The sequence below is a fragment of the Canis lupus genome, chromosome 19 (assembly GCF_048164855.1).
Source record: "Canis lupus baileyi chromosome 19, mCanLup2.hap1, whole genome shotgun sequence".
Taxonomy (NCBI): domain Eukaryota; kingdom Metazoa; phylum Chordata; class Mammalia; order Carnivora; family Canidae; genus Canis; species Canis lupus.
Genome location: NC_132856.1, coordinates 38,393,851 through 38,412,789, shown reverse-complemented (window position 1 = coordinate 38,412,789; position 18,939 = coordinate 38,393,851). Strand labels below are relative to the sequence as shown.

Here is an 18,939-nt window from a genome sequence, read left to right as displayed (position 1 = left end):
AATTCTGAGGCAGGTATTTTAAGGGCCATGCTTGGAGTCTGGGTCAAGTGGGCATGGGGTGGGTAACGGGGCTCGAGGGGAGGGAGTGGTGGTCAAGGGCAGCAGAGAAGGACATGCTGCAGACCAAAGGTCCATTTCTGTGCACTCAAGAGACAAAAGTACACTGGAGGGAAGGAGGTAGCCCCACTGCCACCCCATGGAACAATCAATTCTTCTAAGCTAGCCTGACCGTGCCTCCTAAGTGCATAACCATGACCATGCTTTTGGGAGGTCTCTGATTAGTCAGTGATATCTTACGTTTAACTGCTTTCCCAGTTAGTGCAAAGCATTCCCCCTTTGAATAGATAAAAAGTCCAAGTGACTGGGTGCTAGTCTCAGTGCAGTGGTGGGTTTTGATCCTTGGTCCTTCTGCTCTGGCTCCCAGCCAGTGGATTTAAATGTGTGCACTTTAGCCAAACCACCATCTGATGCAAGATGCCCTGTTCTCTGGGTATAAACAGAAAGTCTGGGACATCAGGGCCAGATGATTACTATTATTATCTGAAATACAGTTTCTGTGTGTAACTCCGAAGGTCAATCACACCCAAAAGGAATTAATATATTATTGAAAGAAGAAAAATGGTTTGTCACCTCAAAATAATGCCCAGTGATGCTGCCTGCTGGGTGCAGGGTATGGGATGCAAGGAGATGAGCCTAGGCCTGGGCTCACACTGTTGTCTGGAGCACCAGACCCCCGGGCTGGCCATGCTTGTCCTGAAGCTGGCATTCAGGTTTGCTGACCAGTGCTAGAAGCGGTGGGAAGGGTGTGCCATATAGCATGTACCTCATTTTATTCTGAGGGGAAAATATACATCACTTCACCATCAGCAGCCACCTGTGCAATCTCCCATGAGCAGTGTTTCCTTTGGGGGGCCAATGTAGCTCACACAGGATCACCGCTTCCTTCAGAGCCTTTTCTCCGATGGCCAGCCTGCTCCGGCTCTGGGAAGGCACACGGCAAAAAGGGCAAGAGGCACGACACTCCCTAGTTGACTCTGGGGAATGTGACCCGAGAGACTTTGTGTTTTCATTTCCCAGATTTTTCAGTGAGGAACATCATTCCCTCTCTAAAAACCCAGACCACAGTGTTTGCTTTGGGACAGCCACCGCTCCAGGGCCACCTCTGGTTTAGCTGGGTGCACAACAGCAGGCCTCCTTCCTGCTTTTACAGAGTAAGTGACACATTCCTGTGAAGTGTAAAATGGCTACATCTCTCTTTCTGGGCCAGATTACTGTTAACTATCACATCCAAGATATAGTTTGTTGGCTTACGCAGCTCCTTAGGTCCCTCACACCCAACGGGGATATGTTAACCAAAAAATAAAACTGTTGATTAGAACAAAATGGTGACACAAATAATGTGTCTATTTTAAAAGAGCTTTTGGTCTTCCCTTAAAAGTGGAACTCCTTCTTCCTGTTTGAGGCTTCAAATGGATGATGTTTGGGGCGGCGATTCTCTCTGACGTCTCGCCTGCCAGGGTCGGTCCTCTTCTACCACAGACCCCTCAGCAGGGCTCTTGTGCACAGTTAATGTGTTCTATCCACAAAACCGCCCCACAGCTGGTCCAGGTGCCACAGGTGTCAATGCATCTGAGGTCATGAGGTTTTGTCAGCCAGTCTGGACACACGTAACTGAGTCCTAACAAAGTGGATCAGCTTGGTCTCTGTGAGGAATGCTGTCCCAAAAGTCATTCCCAAACAGAAGGCCCCCACAGCCACGTGTGCCAGCCTGGCCAGCCAGCCCTGCTCACAGCAGAGGAACACCTGCAGAAAGAAACCACTGTCACTGCCATGGCCCCTCCATCTTAACATCCTACCTCAGGGTTAAGCCAGGGAGAACGGAGGCCTTGCTGTTCCAGCTTCGAGTCAGATAAAAGGTATGACAACTGTGTACCAAGGGGCTACTGTGTTCCCACTAGTGACATTGTTTTGCCACATCTATCATAACATGCTGTCCTTGAGGCTTGGGGAAGGGGTAAGAGGAGGCAAATATTTGCCTAGGTGGGTCAGGAAGAGCAAGAAGGGGAAGCCTAGAGCCAGGAACAGCGAGCAGCCTACAAAAGCATGTAGTGTGAAGGCTGCAGGGAGTCTCACCTCGGAAACACCAGTAATCCCGCCACTGAGGACAAATGCCCCAAGGAGGGCGGGTGATAGGTACAGGCCTGCCAGGGGTCTGTGAGGGCTCTTTCTGTAGTAGCGGTGGATGAAGCAAAGGCTCTGTGTGATCCGAATGCCCATGTTAAAGCAGTTGGCCAAGATGAAGCCCACACTGCCACACCACTGGGTCAGGAGATAGGATAACACCAGGAATGAAGACGATAGGGCCAGCATTGTGAAATTGTACCTGGGGAGAGGGAGACAAAACAGAGGAGTAGGTACCTTGTCCCAAACAAGACTGTTCCAAAACAAGTGGCCGTAACATGAAATCACAGAAAGTACCTCTGAGTTGCCATAACCCGGCTGGTTTTCATAGCTGTGGACACTATATGGATATCCATAACTATCCCCCTCATCCCTGAAGAGAAGAGTAAGGAAATAAACAACGCAAGATATTATGGTTTTTAAGGATAATTGGTTAGTTTAAGTGACACTTTGTGACCAAAACACATAAAAATCCTGTTCAGTCCAAGTCTTCAATGTGAGGCACAAGAATTATGACATAGGTAATAATTATATATGAATACAAACTCTGTGACAGCCACTGACAGGGGAACAGGGATACAGTGATGAGTGAAAACACATAACCCTTACTCTATGAGGTTTGTATATGTTTTACAGACCAGGAAACCAGGCACAGGGAGGCTGAGTAATTTGCCTAAGGAGTGACCTGACTCTGGCAACTAAACTTAGGGAAATGCACACCACTTTCCTTGGGAAATGCAGAAGCCCTGGGAACTTGGCTAGTAGATCTCACTTAAAGCAAGTGACCAGCCTTCAAAATGACATGCACACGGGGGAGTAGGCCTGAATCACTTCAGTGTTCCCAACTCTTAGACATCCTTCCCTCTGCTCTCCACATCTCCAGAGCTCTCTGGCCTCCTCACTGGATGGATTATGCTGAACTTCTACTTAGCCTAGTTACCTTCCATTCAGAGCAAGGGAAACTGAGTCTCAGCAAAGACAAAACAGCTGCTGTGGTCTTCAAAGAGGCTTGTGGTACGGCCACAAACAAAATTGTCCAGCACTGGTTTCTGCCTAGCGAGCAGCAGGCATTCTAAGTACATAGTTGTAGAGAATCAAACCATGAGGTCTCTCAGCTGTGTCTGCTGAGTTAGGGAACTCAGAGGCCACTCCGGTTCTGTACACAAAGGGTGGTAAAAAGCTGCTATGTCTGTTGAATGCCCAGGTACTGGTCCTCAGGTGGACCAAGCCCCAGGTGCTATGGAGATATACCTGATCGGAGGGGTAACAGGAATACCATACACACACACACACACACACACACACACACACACACAATCCTCCAACAAGGGAGGTGTGTTTTTCACTAACTACTGATCAATAATCAGAATGGCCAACTTCATAACAAGCCATTGAAGGTAGAGACCATCATAGGCCAGTTAGTTATCTGATCTCTTTTCCAAAAAGAAGTAGAGATGTATGATCTTTTTTGTCTCCCCAGAAACAATCTCAGATCCTTGGAGTTGAGACTACAGGTTCACAAACTTTCAAAGTCATCCTCATCCAACTCTAAGTAAAATGTCAATAATGAAAGAAATCAGTACCTAATTCATGCTAATTCAAGCAAGGATGAATTCAACAGTGTGGCTTCTTTGGTGTGGCCATTTGGGAAGAGCTGATAATGATAGGGGTCCACTGTTTATCACTAGAATAGGGCGCTGCCGCTGTTGAACTTTCCAGAACTCACAAACCTATAGCCTTAAAGGTATAAGCCACATCAGGAAAAAAAATTTAAAGATGCAATTAAAATACCACTTTTTAAACTGAATAAACTTGTTGCAAGGTTCTCTTACAAATGAGAATAAATCCTGCTTAAACTAGGCAAAACTGCCTTGTTCTCCATGGTACCACTGAAGTTCACATAAAAGGTGGGGGCTCCTGGTACTAACCATGACTCCATGAAGTCTATAGAATACTGAATTTCTTTTTTTTCTTTTAATTTTTATTTATTTATGATAGTCACACAGAGAGAGAGAGAGGCAGAGACATAGGCAGAGGGAGAAGCAGGCTCCATGCACCGGGAGCCTGATGTGGGATTCGATCCCGGGTCTCCAGGATCGCGCCCTGGGCCAAAGGCAGGGACCAAACCGCTGCGCCACCCAGGGATCCCAGAATACTGAATTTCATACAAAGTAGTCAGTGATGGTATTTATACTGGTGTATATTAAAACTGATGGAAATTGAACATTAGGTAAATGGAAAGGATTTACCTTAAGATTTGTAAGCTAATAACCAATGTCAGGATTAAGAAACTGGTGGTCATTAGATAATCCCTTAAGTGCACGGATAAAAAAATTAAAGTTGGCTTTGATCAGAATTTTAAATGCTTTATCTGTGGTATTTGTAAACATTAAGAACCCACTAGCCACCTTAGGGGAAGAAATATGGTTGGCTTTATTTAAAAGTACACCATTGCTCATGCCAAGTCTTAAGTCACCTTGGGTAAACCCACCTTATGCATTCCTACAGGTTACTGAGAAAAATCATGGAGTTTGGGTCAATACCAGTTTATATCTAACCTTATGTGTTGTCTATAGTCACTTTTCTCATCGTTGCTCAAACTCCTCAAAATCCTTACTATTCCATAAACTTGCCAGCCCATCAATTGTGTCCAACCTTGATGTCAAGGCCACCACATTGCCTTTCCATTCTGTCTTCCAGTAGATGAAGTTTCTGTTTCTCAAGGTGAATTTGAGTGTGAGAAACACAAAAGAGGAACTGCCCCAATTCTAAGTTTGCTGACTTAACCCACAAAATGATTTCAAAATTGAATTGCTGGTTTCCTTGAACCAGTTTCTGTATTTTTTTCAGGGGTCTTAAGCTCAGTTAAATGATTTCCAAAAAACATAGCAGGCTCAAAATCTCTTGGGACCTAAATTCCCTTCCACTAAAAAAGAGATCTTAAACCATATATATTTTTTGTGTAGAGGTTGTTCACCTAAAGGGATGTCTATTAAACTAAAAAAAAAAAAAAAAAAAAAAGCAGCAGCAGCCACTTTTACAATCAGTACAAAATTAATGAAAATAATGACTATTCTATAAGGTTTGGTTAACATAACAATTATTTATGAATGCTTAGTTTTTCCATTGCCCCAAGAAGATACTGGGCTTAAAATCAGGCTTATCAGAAGATGGACAGTCAAAGATGTTGACTATGGCAGCAACTGAAGTGCCCCTGCGTGGGTGTTGGCTGAAAACCTCAAGGCACAGCCATCATTGCAGCCTCGGCAGCAAATGGTAGGGACGGTGCCAGTGTCTCATGTGTCAATATGAGAAGATCGCACTCATCCTTCACTCAGCAGTTATGGAGTCCAGCTCCATGGTGAACATTCAAGGGCCAAGAAAACAGTCTTGGGCTTTTGCATCACTGTCCCCTGTGCCTAGGAGACTCTGCTTGGTCATCCAGCCAAAATGCCACCTTCTCAGAAGGGCCTCCCAATCTAAAAGAGCCCCACTCTCACTGCATAACCCTGTTTTAGTTATCTGTACTGTGCAAGATTTATTTATTTACTTGTTTGCTCCCCCACCATCAGCTCCAGGAGAGCAGGGATCTTGTCTGTTTTTTTCACTGCTGTACTCCTGGAACTTAAAATGTCCGTTAGAGAACAGAGGCTCAAAAAACACTTGTCAAATGAACAGAAGAAACTGAGAAAAAATTAACAAAACAGAACAAAAATTCTTCAATAGGGCAGACTGAGGGGCGCCTAGGTAGCTCAGTGGTTGAGCATCTGCCTTTGGCTCAGGTCATGATCCGATCCCAGGGTCCTAGGATCGAGTCCCACACTGGGCTACCCACAGGGAGCCTGCTTCTCCCTCTGCCTATGTCCCTGCCTCTCTTTCTGTGTCTCTCATGAATAAATAAATAAAATATTTTTTAAAAAATAGGGCAGATTGAAAAATCCATCAATTATCTTCAATATATGAAATTATTAACATAAAAGCAACTTGGAATTCAAAGGATGTTCTAATATTTCACATCCAACCAAATGTCCTTTTCTGATTTGGGAAAAAAAAGTTCGGATAATCACTTCTGGGCCTTTTGGCTAAGATCAAGTGAAAAACACTGATTGACCTGAAGTTGTTAAGTAAAAGCCCGTGATTTTATCAATACGGTGTTTTTTTCCAATTCAGAATCTGAAACATCCAATGTAAATCAATCATAACATTTAACTAAGCTACCTAATCCCATCCATAAAAATCCCTGCTAGAGTTTTACATCTGGTTAAATTCAGAATTGAAAAAATGCTGGGGTCTGTGATGAACACAGATGCCATGTGCTCAGACCAGGGCTGGGGGCTGGGCTGCAGTGTTTAATACATCTAGAAAAATCATGCCTGAAGTCACACCTCTTAAGGGAAGTGCATTACCGCAGATGAGAACTGCATTAGAAGGTGCTCTGGTTCTGTTTAGGATTCTGACTTTTTAGCATACCAGTGCTAGGAATTCTGTTAAAAAGTTTAGAATTCAGGGCACCTGGGTGGCTCAGTGGTTGAGTGTCTGTCTTTGGCTCAGGTCATGATCCCAGGGTCCCAGGAACAAGTCCCTCATTGGGCTCCCCAAGGGGAGCCTGCTTCTCCCTCTGTCTATGTCTCTGCCTCTCTCTCTCTCTGTGTCTCTCTCATGAATAAGTAAATAAAATCACTTAAAAAAAAAAAAAGGTGCTCTGGTTCTGTCTTTTCTCTATGTTGACTACTCATATCATGAAAATAATTTTCCAGACGTTTAAATATCATCAAAATCCCATTAAGCTAACTTAAACTAACTTAAAAAGTGGTTTCTTTTAATTCAATGCCACGCAAGAGGAAAGAAAGCAACTAGCCACTGTCTATATTATATTCCCTCATGATTTGATTGTAAGAGACATTTTAACATTTTAAGCAGGCTTCGAGCTGACTCTCCCCTTCCATACTAATGCTGAAATCATTTCAACAAAATTTCCCTTCAAACAGATAGAGATAACTAGTCCAGAGCTCTTTCCATCATGGCTTACTGCCTCAGTATGTTTTACGTTACATCTAAAAATTATTTCATCTTTGAGGTGCCTTTCAAACAAAAACACATTATCTCAAAATCAAACTTAAATTGACCTTTTCATCCATGAAAAAAATAAAGGGTGAGGAGGATGGCCGCAAAGTAGTTTTACAGCTACACATTTAACTCTCTGAAGTGAAAAACCTATCTAGACCAATATTTGAAAACTACGGGTTGTGAGCTAAAAGTAGGTGGGAAAATCAGCTGAGTAGGTCATGACATGGCAGTCTGAAAAATGAAATATAACAGGATTAAAAGCCATCAGGTGTCTTGCACATCATTGGGGTATTTACTACTTCGTGAAGGCCTCACTCACCCACACCCACCTGAATATGTAGAGGGTCATAGGGCTCCACGTAATTTTACTGATAAGCTGGTCTGGGCTAGTGGTTCCTGAAGCTCTATTTTCAGAAATCTCCTGGGGCTGTGTGATGACAGATTCCTTGGACCAAGCCCCTCAAATGCTAGCTCTGTTGGTCTAAGCACTCAAGGCCTTACACAGGCAGCATAAAAGCCCCCAAAGGATCCATGCATCAGGAGGCAGAGGGATAACCAAGACCGCTTGCCCCATTACCCACAGCCATCCTCTACTGTCTTTTCCTTCTCTTCCTCTCCTTTTCTCCCTATCAATTTCATCCTTCTCAACCTCATCCTGTAGTGGTGCCTTAAGATATTGCCATGCTACTTCTGGCACTTGGGATACATCCCGGGTGTGGGTCAGAAGCTCTAAACTAGTTCATGTCAGAATCACTGAGGAGCTTTTAAAAAACACACAAATGCTCAGGGGCCTGCCAGTTCTGCAGGTGTGCTAGGAGAGAGTGGTGGAAGAAGGGCAGGCAGGAATCTGCACATCTAAGGAGCTTTACGGGAGATTTTGATTGATAACCAATGCTAAGAACCACTGTTTGTGGTGCCAGGGTAGAGGTCCTGATCTGGGGTCCATGGATGGGAAAAAATAGTGGCAAAATGTGTATGTGCATATGGGCCTTTCTCTGAAGAGAGGTGATACAGATTCCTGAACTTCCTCACAGCCTACAAATCACAGTTTCAGAGACAGGACTCTGTATCTCAAAGAAGCTCCATGGTAACCCACTGAGGCACTGGGCAAGGAGGTGGGGGTGCAGAGCTGTGCCATCTCTGCAAACCTTCAGTTCCAGATTTCTTCCTTCTCCAAAAGGAGGCACAGGATAGTTGCTGTCCCCAGCCCGGTGCGTGGAAGACTAACTGTGGCACCTGTGCAACTGCTGAATGTCCAGGGATGGTGCTACACTAGTGGGATAGGCGTTACCTCTAAAAGGGCTTTCTGTGAATGCATGTTCAGAATGAAAAGAAAGAAGATTGGCAAGTTATTCAGTTTGGCCATGATTAAAGGAGGGTCTTTACTTACCTGTCAACCTCCTCTTTGCTCATGGCAGCAAATGTGAAACACTCCGTCACTCCATTGATGGCAAGCAGGAGGACATAGAGACAGTAGGAACGCAGCAAAACAGGACCTATAAGGAAACAACCCATCAAGACTCTAGAACACAAACAGGAGGCCCACATGCACCAGAACTGGGTCAGGAGCCCTGCTGGTATTGTACATGGGCAGATACATGCTCAAGCCTAAAGTCTTAATCATCTGGAATGATGTCCACCATTCCATAGCCCTGATTAAAATAAAATGCTAAACAAGAAAGGGCAACTGAGGCACCTGCTGGCTCAGTCGGTTGAGCATCTATCTGCCTTTGACTCAGGTCATGATCCTGGAGTCTCAGGATTGAGCCCTATGTTAAGCTCTCTGCTCACCAAGGAGTCTGCTTCTCCCTCTACCCATCACCCCACTTGTGTTTCCCTTCTCAAATAAGTAAATAAAATCTTAAAAAAAAAAAAAAAAAAGAGAGAGAGAGAAAGGGCAAAGGCTAAATCTACAGGAGCACCTGGGTGGCTCAGTCAGTTAAGTGGCCAACTCTTGGTTTCAGCTCAGGTCATGATCTTGGGGTCCTCGGATCAAGCCCTGCATCAGGCTCCGTGCTCAGCATGGAGTCTGCTTGTCTCCCTCCCTCCTCCTGCTTGTGCACACTCTCTCTCAAGTACATAAATAAAATCTTAAAAAAAAAAAAAAAGGAGTAAGTCTACAAATGTCTTGCTTAACAACTAAAAGCTTATCTGGCCAGTAAGCAAATCTTTTCTCTTTTTAAATCAGCATGAAGAGCTCTGCTGTTTGAGCACCCAAGGGCACTAGTGGCCCTGAATGCTAAGAGAACTGAGCTGAAGAAAAGACCATGGGGAGAAGCCCAGGGCTCGGGAGCAGCAGCAAACTGGAGACAGAACACACCCACAAATCTGCAGAGAGAATCAGAATAACCATGATGTTTTTTTGCTAAAACATGGTGATGCAGTCCTATAACTCACTAACAAGCTCTGAGAAAATTGCTAACAAAAGACTGGGAGCCCCAAAAATGGAATTGATCCCATTTTAGGAAGGCCATTAGTAAGAGGAAGTCAAGCAACTTCTAATAAAACAACCTGTGACCCAGCAATCCCACTCCTAAATATACATCCAACAAAAATAAATGTACATGTTCACATAACCACTTGTACAAAAATGTCCATAGCAGTTAATAGTCCAAACTGACCATCAACGACAGAAAGGATAAACAGACTGTGGGCATCCATATAAAAAATACTTCTCAAAGAAGCAATCAAAAAGAAAAAAATACTGATCCATGTAAAAACATGGATGAACCCCACAAACTGTATATTGAGAGAAAGAAGCCAACCGCCAAAGTGTCCATGCTGTATGATTTCACTGATATAAAGTCCCTTTTATAAGTAATACTAATCTAGGGCACCTGAGTGGCTCAGACAGTTGAGCATCCAACTCTTTGTTATGGCTCAGGTCATGATCTCAGGGTCCTGGGACTGAGTCCCATGTCTGGGCTCTGTGCTGAGCAGAGAGTCTGCTTGTCCCTCTCTCTCTGCCCCTCCTCTCTGCTTGTTCTCTCTCTCTCACTTTCAGGTGAATGGATAAATAAAATATTTTTAAAAAATTATAAAAGCAAACTAATCTATGGTGATAAAAATCAGAACAGTGGTTGCCTCTGGTGGGGGCGGGGTGGGGGGCGGGAGGGCAGCATCGGCAGTTGACTGGAAAGAGTCCTGAAAGAACTTTCTGGGGTAATGGGTGTATGTATTTGTCAAAACTCACCAAGCTGTACTCCTTAAGAGTAAAGAATTTTACTTCATGTAAACTAGACCTCAAGAAAGACTTAGTCATTAAAAGAAAAGGGGTGGGGGGCTAAAGCTCCAGAGTCCCAGAATCTGGAACTCACTCATAGTTTATGAAAGCTGCTTAATGTGAAAGATCTTCATGCCAGGGGCACCCTGAATACCTCTATGGCAGTCAACAATTACATGCGGAGTCCCAATGGGGCAGCTGTGAAGCCCAACAGAAAGCTATTTCCCGAGGCCCCTCTGTTGATTCCCACATTTCATCAGGTCCTGTTGTACTTCACCCCCCAAGCCTCTGTGGGAAGTAGCCTGGCTCCCACTGCAGCTGGGGGATTGCTCCAGTGGTGTAGGCAGGACCAAGGGTGTGTCAAGGCTGTGCTTCCTGTTCCCTCCACCCTCTTCTCTCTGGCAGAGAGGGGCAGGGCCCCTCTCCCAGCCTGTGCCTCTCACTGCACAACTGAAAGCTCATGGCATGTGTGGGTCTACCTAAAAGTAGAAAGAGAACCACTTTGAGACATGGAGAACATAAAGTTTTCCACGAAACACTGATTCAAGGAGAAGGCTTCAAGTCCATTTTCGGAAGAGGTTGAAATTGGGGAATTCATTCAGCACTAGTCTGAAGAGTCAGGAGCAGAGCAAAGAGATGTGGGGTGGCGTGGAAACGAGGGAAGGAAAGCCAGCAATGGCCAATGAGGGATGATGTACTACCAGGAGCCACTATGGGCTTCACAGAGAACTGGGAGTTTGGTCAAAGTACGAGGGAGCTACAATAAGGAGATGAATGCTAGAAGACCCTGTTGGGACAGTGACACTGATGGAGCTCTGGGCCAGGCAAGAGATGACAATGGTCCTAGCTCACCAAACAGCACATTCTTTTCAGAAACTGAGAAACCAGGCTATTCTTGAGACTCTTCTCTTTCAGAAGATGATACCAAGAGAATATCTTTTTGAGTCTAAAATTGCTTTTTTACAGTGTTATATTAGTTTCATGTATACAATACAGTGATCAACAATTCTATATATTACTCAGTGCTCATCGTGTTAAGTCTAATATTATTAATGGCTCTGACATAAGGCTTTAGAAATAGAATGTACTACCTTAGATATCAACTAACACTGACCCTTGTACCTGATAACTACGACCAAGGCTCAAGGCTGGCACCAGCCTCTCCCTTGAGCCAAAGGCCCACAGCTATCAGGTTCCATACTTTCTAGGACTCATTACTTCACCAGGTGAACACTGTAATGACGGGACAGCCTTCTCACAACCACGTCCTGTGACTGTGACAATAAAGGCTGTTCATTGGCGATCACCTTTCTAGAAGGCAGTGCTGTGTGAAATGGTTGACTGCCCAGTCTTTGCACAGGACTTAAGAATGGCTTCCTAATGAGCCTCCCCAGCGAGCCTCCCCAGCTTCCTAATGAGCCTTCCTGCCTGTGATGGAAACACAAGCCTCACAGCATCCGCCCCAGGCGGCTGCCAACCACACTACGGTTTCACAGCAGGTGTTTCTCCAAAATGAATGACCTTTGCTCTCGGGTAGAGACTTGGCCCCTCCTCCCCTACTACCCAAAGTTTGGGCCCATTATAGTGGAGACCAAAACATGCCAGTGAACTTGTAAAATGGCACTGGACAAAGCCCCTTTCATTGAGATGTGGCACAGAAAGAAGTCTTCAGAGTTCTTGTCTAGTGACCTGAGGAACTGAAAATATCTTTGCTGACCCCAAGAAGAAACATTGCAAATGGACTACCAGCGTATGGCCCTGCACATTATGAAACTGGTGAAGTCCCCAAAGCCTAGCAGTGTTGTGAGATGCTCGGTGGCATGGGCACCAGGTGTTTCAAAGTTAGATACATTCGATACTTTTGTCCTTCCAGAACCAAGAGTCACTAGATTAAACATGCCATTTTACTTGCCGAGATCAATTTTATTCTCTGCAAATGGCTCTGAGTTATCCTTCAGAGACTTTCATGCATCAGGCTGTGATATTTATGTGGCATTTACTACCTTCAGATGTGTTTAGTATCAAGCGGAGACTCATTAGAATCTGCTCTCTGCCTTCTTCCCTCACCCCAGAGGGTGCACAGGGAAGTGCCCAGCAAAACACATTTTAGGCCTGGGAGGAAAGCCAAGGATTCATAATGACTTCTCCAAGTGAGGTTGGGAGACTGAATGCCCTGGTGCCAGAGCCCCTGGACGGCACTGAGCTGTTTCTGACCTTGAGTGTGGGGAATGGTCTCAGAGCCCCAGGCACTGACAGCGTTCCCTACACTGGCAGATACCAACCTATATATATGCATGCAAGTTTTTGAACTGCAAAAGACTCTTCTGTTTCTGTTCAGAAATTAGAACAAATTTGCCAACACTCTTGCGCATACCTGATCCAGAGCTAAGCATGGCCCCTCCATAGATATCCAAAGCCAGCTGAGAATAGGCAAAGCCAAAAATGGTGATGGTCAGGCCGGCCAGCAGGGCCAGCTTGAGCAGGGACTCCAAAACCGCAGCAGCCACGGCAACATCCTCCTGGGGTGGAGGGAGAGGGAAGGAAGTTGGATGAATCACGAGCTAAAGAAAAACCTCACATCTGGCTTTCCTTCTCTGCTGTCTTACAGATCACTCTTTCAACTGCTGAGAGGTATCCTTGCTTTTCTACAGCCTGTGTTTGTTTTCACGTCAATTAGCAAGAGGGAAATGAAGGGAAAAAGCCAATCTGTGCCTCCATAGGTAGTGCAGGGAAGGTTTGGTTTTTAGCTCATTTAGGATAAGTTATTTCAAAGGTTGCTTAGGAAACATTCACCTTCCTCTCTGATATTTATTCTTCAATGGACAGCAAGTTTTTAAATTGCTAGCTGGCTAGTTTTGTCAGTGTGCTTCTCCTGACAAACGTCTCCAAATCCTGACGTTCCTGTCAAAGCATGCTTAGGAAAATATTCCTAAATCAACAGAGAACCAGATTAGTTCATTCTGAGATATTGTGCATAAACTGTATTTTGCAAAGTGTCTTCTAAGACACATAAGAGGCTGACTTAGCTTCTTTTTAATTCTAAGATAAATCAGACATTTTCAATGGTTTTAGAAAAAGGGGTTTCTAACAACCAATATGCCTGATGAAAATCTCTTCTGCATTTACCAATCGGAGTAGGCAGATTTCCATGGCCAGAGTGCAGTCTGGGCACATGAATTCACTATATTTAAGGAGCTTAGACACCTGGTGTGGTGAAACCTAATGACCATGTCCTTTCCTCACCACACCATATGCAAGCCTTGCCCCAACCTCTGCCTCCTTTGGCTCACTTTTGGTTCTTGAGAATCTGAGGATGGAGGAGACAATCTCATTCTTCCAGCTAAGCCTAGAGCATGGGTGGTGGGGGGTGGTCTATGCCGCACGGGGGACAGCCGCAGAGAGTTCTGAGAGTTCAAGAATTAGGTCACAAGGAAGGACTAAGGGTAAGAAGGGAAGGGCAAAAAAAAAAAAAAAAAAAAAAAAAAAAGAAAAAGAAGGGAAGGGCAAGCCAGAGCAAAAGAAGTGAGCTCAGAGTCCTGACATCATTCATGAAGGTGATGGAAGAATGAAACCCAGAAGGAAATTTCAGATCAAACAAGAGAAACTCATTGCTGTTTATCCTGCAATTGGAGAATTCACTTGAGATAATGACATAAGACCAAGAGTACCTGCTTCTGAAGTGTGGCATCCTTTCCTCTCTCCAGTACCTTAGCAAAGAATATGTAAAAACTCTCCTCTATTGGCTGGAAAATTAACCTGGCCACAAGGGAGCCAAGATTATTTACTATATCATATACACCTATAAGACAAAAAGGAAGAAATGATGATTCCTCCTGGTTTTTCTATTTGAATTTTCACAGCACCACAAACAGTTTTTCTAATTTAATTTTTTAAATTAAACTGAGATAGAGATTCACATGTAGTTCTAGAAAATAACAGATCCATTACCCAGTTTCCTGACAAGTAACATCTTGTGAGAGCATTGCACAATATCACAGCTAGGATACTGACATTGATACAGTCAAGATATAGAACATTTCTATCACCAGCACCCTCTTATAAAAATCATTAATGCCAGGAGTGCCTGGGTAGCTCAGTCAGTTGGGTGTCCAACTCTTGGTTTCACCTCAGGTCTTGATCTCAGCGTCCTGGGATTGAGCCCCACGTCAGGCTCCAGGCTCAGCAGGTAATCTGCTTGAGGATTCTCTCCCTCTGCCTCTCCCCCTACCCCTTCTCTCCCCCAAATAAATAAGTAAATCTTAAAAAAAAAAAAATCACTTAAAAATAATTTAAAAATAATTTTAAAACTTAAAAAAATCACTAATGCTAAGTTGGTTTTTAAAATTTTTTCTTTCTATTACCTGAGGATTACAGTCAAAAATAAATATGAAAAGGGGTGCCTGGGTAGTTCATTTGGTTAAGCATCTGACTTCAGCTCATGTCATGATCTGAGGGTCCTGGGATTAAGTCCTAAGCTGGGATTCATGTTCAGCAGGGAGTCTGCTTAAGAATTCTCTCTCTCTCTCCCTCTGCCTCTCCCCCCGGTCATGTTCTCTTAAATAAGAAAGGAAAGAAAGAAAGGAAAGAAAGGAAAGGCAAGAAGAAAGGCAGGAAGAAAGGTAGGAAGAAAGGCAGGAAGAAAGGCAGGAAGAAAAGAAAGAAAGAAAAGAAAAGAAAAGAAAAGAAAAGAAAAGAAAAGAAAAGAAAAGAAAAGAAAAGAAAAGAAAAAAGAAAGGAAAGAAAGAAAAAGAAAAGAAAGAAAAGAAAAAAAAAATAAGAAAGAAAGAAAGAAAGAAAGAGAAAGAAAGAAAGAAAGAAAGAAAGAAAGAGAAAGAAAGAAAGAAAGAAAGAAAGAAAGAAAGAAAGAAAGAAAGAAAGAAAGAAAGAAAATATTGAGACCTATCTAGCTGTATAAATATGGAGCAGATCTGTGATGGTCATGATGAGCTCCCTTTTCTCTTAGCACTCCAACCCCTCCAACGGGCACCAGAGCTCTGCAGAAACCAGGGGATCTCAAACAAGGGCCTGCCAGCTGAGTCATATGGAGGGGGGGGTAGTCACTGCATGCACTGTAGATATTTGCAAAGACCCGCAATCTTCAGGAATCATTTTATTACAGCCCTCATCTTTTATAATCATCAGGTTTATTATTCTTTATTAAATGTATCAAACTGCTGAGAAAAATATTAGAAAGTATCTACTAATGGTGTTCACTACAGCATTTTCATCTTACCTTGATCACCAAAATTTAACACATTCAAAAAAGTCATTATGTATCGCTCACCTACAAACAGAGAAGCAAAATAATTAGCATTTCAAGGGCACATTATTTTCTTGTTTCCTTCTTATTGTCTATCAACTTTTCAGCTGGCAAATACTCTCAAAGAAGAAAAATTATATAACCAATTGAAGACATCTTCCTCATCCAAATGTTGATTTCAAATAATCTTAAAATAGTAACAACTGGGAGAGTGCTAGGGGATTTATTGACAGCAAATCTCCAAACCATTAAATTAAAAACAAAACAAAAATCAATAAAACCAGTCTAATAACTTAAAAAAGGAGGGGGGGGGAAGATTACAAAAATGTTAATAATAAAGATGATTGTCCCAAATTTTAAGTGTAAGTTCTGTGAAATGATAGGTCCATGATCATGTGCATACACTCATCAAGTTGCCTCCCTGGGTGGAGAAAGCTCCATGGAGGCTGGAGAGGCTCTGGAATGCAAGCTCATGATTCAAATCTAAGGCTAACGCCTTCAAGGTGAAGACACCAACCCAGAGCCCCATCCCCACCTTCCATAAATTTTATTATCCATGAGTAGAAAACACAGTCCACTATGGAGATGGAGCTCTGAAGAATGACCACAGCCCAGAGGGCAAATTCTCACCTCCTACCAACCTGCTCAAAAAGGAAAACAATATTCAGAAGCCAGAAGCAGTGAGGTTCTTAGGTCTCCCTTTGGTCCTGGACTCCCTGCAGTCTCCCAGCACTGTGTCTGAGGCAGGGTCCTCTGTAGGCCGTCCCAGGTGGGGCCCACAGGACAGCACTAGGTCCTATCTGCATCTCTGCACTGCTCTGATTCATCCTCACTGCTAACAGTCCCAGCTTCAGCAATACAGATCTTAAGGCCACCCCTCCTTTCACACCTTTAAATTGCTCTTTAGTGTTTGCAAAACTCCAGGTTCCTTAATTCTGCATTTGACGCCTTTGTAAGTTGACCCCGTGCTATGTTTTTAGTGCTCTTTCACCGACTTCATCCCCATCTCCCAGAACTACATTGTCATCCTCTGGTTTACCTGACCAGCTTTTAGCCCTTCTGAGCTGCTCAGCTTTGGGCTGGGCCCCTCCTGCTCCCAGCCTCGGCTCTTAGCATGCTGGCCACCTAGTCTGGCTTTTCCATAGGGACCTGACTCTGCTCTGGTACAACTGCCCTCTCCTCCCACAGTCTCTAAGCTCCCTGGGGACAGGAACTACATCTCCCTCATTTCTCTGTCCCTGGTTTCCTAGCAGAGCTCCAGGAAATGCAAGAGCACTTGAGAGACAGTAATGTTTCCAAGTACACCCCTCACAGCATCTTGGGTGAGAGAATGAGCTCCTTGAGGCTGTGGCCTATAACTCATTCATCTGTATATTCTCAGCACCTGGCACACGGTGTTCAGGAAATGTGGGGGCAGAAGGTAACAGCATCTATATTTTTGCTATTACAACGAATGGTTTCAACTTTTTTTAGAGTTGTAGTTTTTAGAGAAAAAATAATTGGGGGGCGGATGTTCTCTTGTCCAGCCACTTCCTTATTTCACAGCAATGGAGACGGAAGCCCTGAGAGGTTCCCAACAGCCCTCTGCTGTCACACCAGCAAAGGTCTAGCCATAGAGCAAGCAAGCAATCGGTACCACATTCAGGCCTGGTTTATACCTGCTGCCGTCTAGCTACTGCGGCCCAGGCAACCAATTTAGGGCCATTGCATGGACTGGATCCATTCCTCAACTCGTTTAAACTGCTCTTAAAACTTTGGGAGAAAGTACATAAAAGCAAACACCCTTTCCAAATTCCCTCTATTGATTTTCCTTATTCTAACAATGTAAACTATCACAATATACAATTTCACTACAGGTACCTTTCTTTATCAACAACAAATACTTGTTGAACACCAAGCATGTGCCAGTCCCAGCAGGGTATTGGGGAGACAGTAGTAAACAGCACATCCTGCTCCCAATAAACATAGAGTTAAGGCACCTTCACTCAACTTTTTTTAGAGTTGAGCTCTAAAAGCTCTCCAAAGGCTTCTGACCCTTTCCCCAGAAGTCCTGTGAACAAGTTCTACTTTTGTAATGGCAATGTTATATAGGCTCAGGCTAGAAATAAGCACTCTCAGGGCTCAGGAGCCCTCAGACCCCTCCTGATCCCATCCCTTAACTCACAGATGGGGATAGTGAGGCTTAGAAGAGTTATTTCCCTTTAAAAGCATAATTAACAAAAAATAAAGAGGGAAAAAGGAAAATAACAATAATAATGATGGCTATATTAGAATGCTAGAATTATAGGGAACTTTTCTCTATTTTCCAAAATTTTTGAAACAAGGTTATACTATTTTTACAATTAAAAGATAATGTTTGAGGGGCGCCTGGACGGCTTGGTTGGTTAGGCGACTGACACTTGATTTTGGCTCAGGTTATGGTCTCAGGGATATGAGATCCAGCCCTGCATCTGGCTCTGTGCTTGGGATGGAGCCTGCTTAAGATTCTCTCCCTCCCTCTTTCTGGCTATCAGCCCTGCAGCTCACACACATGTGCACTCTCCCTTGCTCTCTTAAAAAGACAATTTTTGAAAAGATTTAAAAATACGTTCAGTAATAGATATATGGATATACAGACATATGAAATTTATACAGAGAGAAACCACTAACTTTACCAGCTTCTTGCTGCCTCAAATCTCATTCTTTGAACTAAAGCTGGGCATAAATAAACCAATACACATGCACAGAAAAACTAGATGTACTTTCAGCCGCAGGCCAGCCCTCTGTGTGGAGAGCTCTGTCACTGTTAAACTGGAAAGCCATAAGAAATTGGGACTCTGGCAAACTATCACACAGGTGAATCTTATTATTTAAGAAAATAAAATGATGGAAATCTGGTTCTTTAAAAATGTTCAAAAGAAGAAGTATATAAAAAGTTAGAATAGGATAATGAGATTACAGATAATTTTCTTTATTTTCCAAATTTTCTCTAATTGATATAGAACTTCATGATACATCTCTTTAAATGATAAAACACGGGATTTGGGAATTAGACTTGAATTCAAATTAAGTTGTTCCTCATTACTAGGACCCCGCAGAAGTTATACAATAGCACTGACCCTCACTATCAAGCTAAATAAATGTCAGTTTCCCTCTCCCTATTTAAAAAGCTTCTATTTCTGAGGTTCCTTTGCCCAGGGGGCTCCAGAAAGCATGTTGCCTGGGTTTA

General features: G+C 43.5%; 1 protein-coding gene across 3 annotated transcripts in view; it reads right to left on the bottom strand.

The window, feature by feature from the left end:
- Positions 1-806: 806 nt before the first annotated feature.
- Positions 807-18,939, bottom strand: part of RFT1 (RFT1 glycolipid translocator homolog) — a 38,215-nt gene continuing 20,082 nt past the window's right edge. The window contains exons 8-14 of one of the 3 annotated variants that reach the window (XR_012011942.1): positions 15,705-15,755; positions 14,140-14,270; positions 12,846-12,990; positions 8,639-8,744; positions 2,479-2,554; positions 2,134-2,383; positions 807-1,803 (exon numbers count right to left, since the gene is read on the bottom strand). Coding sequence is in view for 2 of the 3 variants with exons in the window: in XM_072785901.1 (XP_072642002.1) it covers positions 1,636-1,803; positions 2,134-2,383; positions 8,639-8,744; positions 12,846-12,990; positions 14,140-14,270; positions 15,705-15,755 (851 nt within the window). In the remaining variant the exon portion in view is untranslated. The remainder of the gene's footprint in view (positions 1,804-2,133; positions 2,384-2,478; positions 2,555-8,638; positions 8,745-12,845; positions 12,991-14,139; positions 14,271-15,704; positions 15,756-18,939) is intronic. The other 2 variants (XM_072785901.1, XM_072785902.1) reach the window with 2 other exon arrangements.